This window comes from Myotis davidii, unplaced genomic scaffold (assembly GCF_000327345.1).
Source record: "Myotis davidii unplaced genomic scaffold, ASM32734v1 scaffold223, whole genome shotgun sequence".
NCBI classification, from domain to species: domain Eukaryota; kingdom Metazoa; phylum Chordata; class Mammalia; order Chiroptera; family Vespertilionidae; genus Myotis; species Myotis davidii.
The window spans coordinates 1,906,637-1,908,523 of NW_006294609.1; the positions used below are offsets into that span (position 1 = coordinate 1,906,637).

Genomic DNA, 1,887 nt, shown 5'->3' on the forward strand with positions numbered 1-1,887 from the left:
CACTCACCCACCGAGCCACAATGGCCAGGCTCAACTGCAACATTCTTAAAAATCGGGATCATTTCACTTTTTAAAAAAATATATTTTATTGATTTTTTTACAAAGAGGAAGGGAGAGGGATAGAGAGTTAGAAACGATAAAGAGTTAGAAACATCGATCAGCTGCCTCCTGCACACCTCCTAGTGGGGATGCAGCCACAACCACGGCACATGCCCCTGACCGGAATCGAACCCAGGACCTTTCAGTCCACAGGCCAACGCTCTATCCACTGAGCCCAACCAGTTAGGGCTTCAATGTATATTTAAATGTACACCGGGGTGCAACTATCACCACCACCCATCACCCAGAAGGTTCCCTTGTGCCCATTTGCAAAGCCGTGTCACCTATCTTCTGAGAAATCTGCTAGGTGGGCGTTGCCCCATTTTGCGGGTGAGAAAACTGAGGCTCAGAGGGGGCAGACCCACGTCCGAGGCCATGTGGCTAGGAAGTGGTGTAGCACGGACTCAAGTCCACGCAGCTGGCCTCTTCGGGGGAGCAGGAGGACCCAGGATTCTGAGTCTCTCCTTCAGGGCCCCGACTTCAGTCCAGATCTCCCTAGATAGTGGTGGAGACTACAGCTTTCTGCCCCTGAATCCCAGCCCAGACCCGTCCGGCTACCAGAGTTCCTCTCCTCTCATCCACCCAAATGTGTTTGAAATTTACCAGGAGAAAAGCAAGTTTCTTGGGCATTGCCACTTCCCAGGAAAACAGAGTTAAGGAAAAATGTATTCGTTTCTCCTTTTAAAAGTTGCCCCAGACATGGTGCTCAATGGAGGAAGCCAGACACAGCAGCTCCCTCTTCTACGATCCCGCCTGTAGGACGGTCAGGCACAGGCAGGTCCAGAGACAGGAAGCTGACTGTTGGGTGTCAGGGGCTGGGGCGCACCTGCTAATGGGGACGGGGTTTCCGGTTCCGTTTGAGAAGATAAAAAGGTTCTGAAGTGGACAGGGGTACTCAGTGCACAACACTGTGAGTGCACTCGATGCCACTTAATGGTGCACTTTGAAAGGGCTAAAATCCTGAATTTTATGTTATACGTGTTTCACCATAATTTTAAAAACGTTTCCTTGGGCTAACATCTCACAGAGTCCACTATGTTTCCGCATGAGTCGCACCTTGACAACGGTTCTGGCATTTGGCCCTTCGACCAATGAACAGTGCCACTAGCCAGTAACCACGAAAGGACTGAAGCAGTGAGGCGTCACTCTGACCTTGCCCACAGCCCGCCCCCTTACCTTCATGCCTTCTTCCTTTCCACTTTCGATCAATTCGTCTAGTCTTCTCCTTTCTTCAAACTGGGAAGAAAACACGGGGCGCGTCAGCCTTCCTCCAGGCCACTCTGGACCCAGCGGGGCCACGCCACAAGGTCACCCAGAGTCAGCCTCCATGACATCGGTCCCCGGGGATGCCCAACCCCCCCAGCACCCCCATCCTTTCCTCACTGCCCATCTGGTGTGGACAGTTTGCCAGCTGGGGCTCCACTGGACCAGGAGGGACACAGAAAAGGCCCAAGGCAGAATCGGGGTGTGGCTGTGTTCTGTTTGGGCCATGCAGTGTTTTGAAAAATATTTAGATTGCCGACATCCAAAATCAGGACTCTGACTTGATACAAAGTCAGCTGGAGCTGACGGGAGGCTGTGCCCATCGGACGGGGCGTGGGTGAGAAAGGCCTTGCACCCCAAAGTCAACGTCCTGAACGGAGGAGCTGGAGAGGAGAGGGGTGCTCGGGCTCACCTGTCCCCAGGGCCGCCCCCTCCCGGTCCCCCTGTCTGTCCGTGCGCAAGACCCTGCAGAGACCTGTCAGAGCCAGACCAGCAGCCCCAGCCCAGCACACGGGGCAGCACCCA

General features: G+C 54.0%; 1 protein-coding gene across 1 annotated transcript in view; it reads right to left on the bottom strand.

Annotated features, from left to right (window-relative positions):
- Positions 1-1,887, bottom strand: part of KMT5A (lysine (K)-specific methyltransferase 5A) — a 72,671-nt gene that overhangs the window by 40,855 nt on the left and 29,929 nt on the right. The window contains exon 6 of the mRNA XM_015567254.1: positions 1,276-1,335. Coding sequence (XP_015422740.1) covers positions 1,276-1,335 — 60 coding nt within the window. The remainder of the gene's footprint in view (positions 1-1,275; positions 1,336-1,887) is intronic.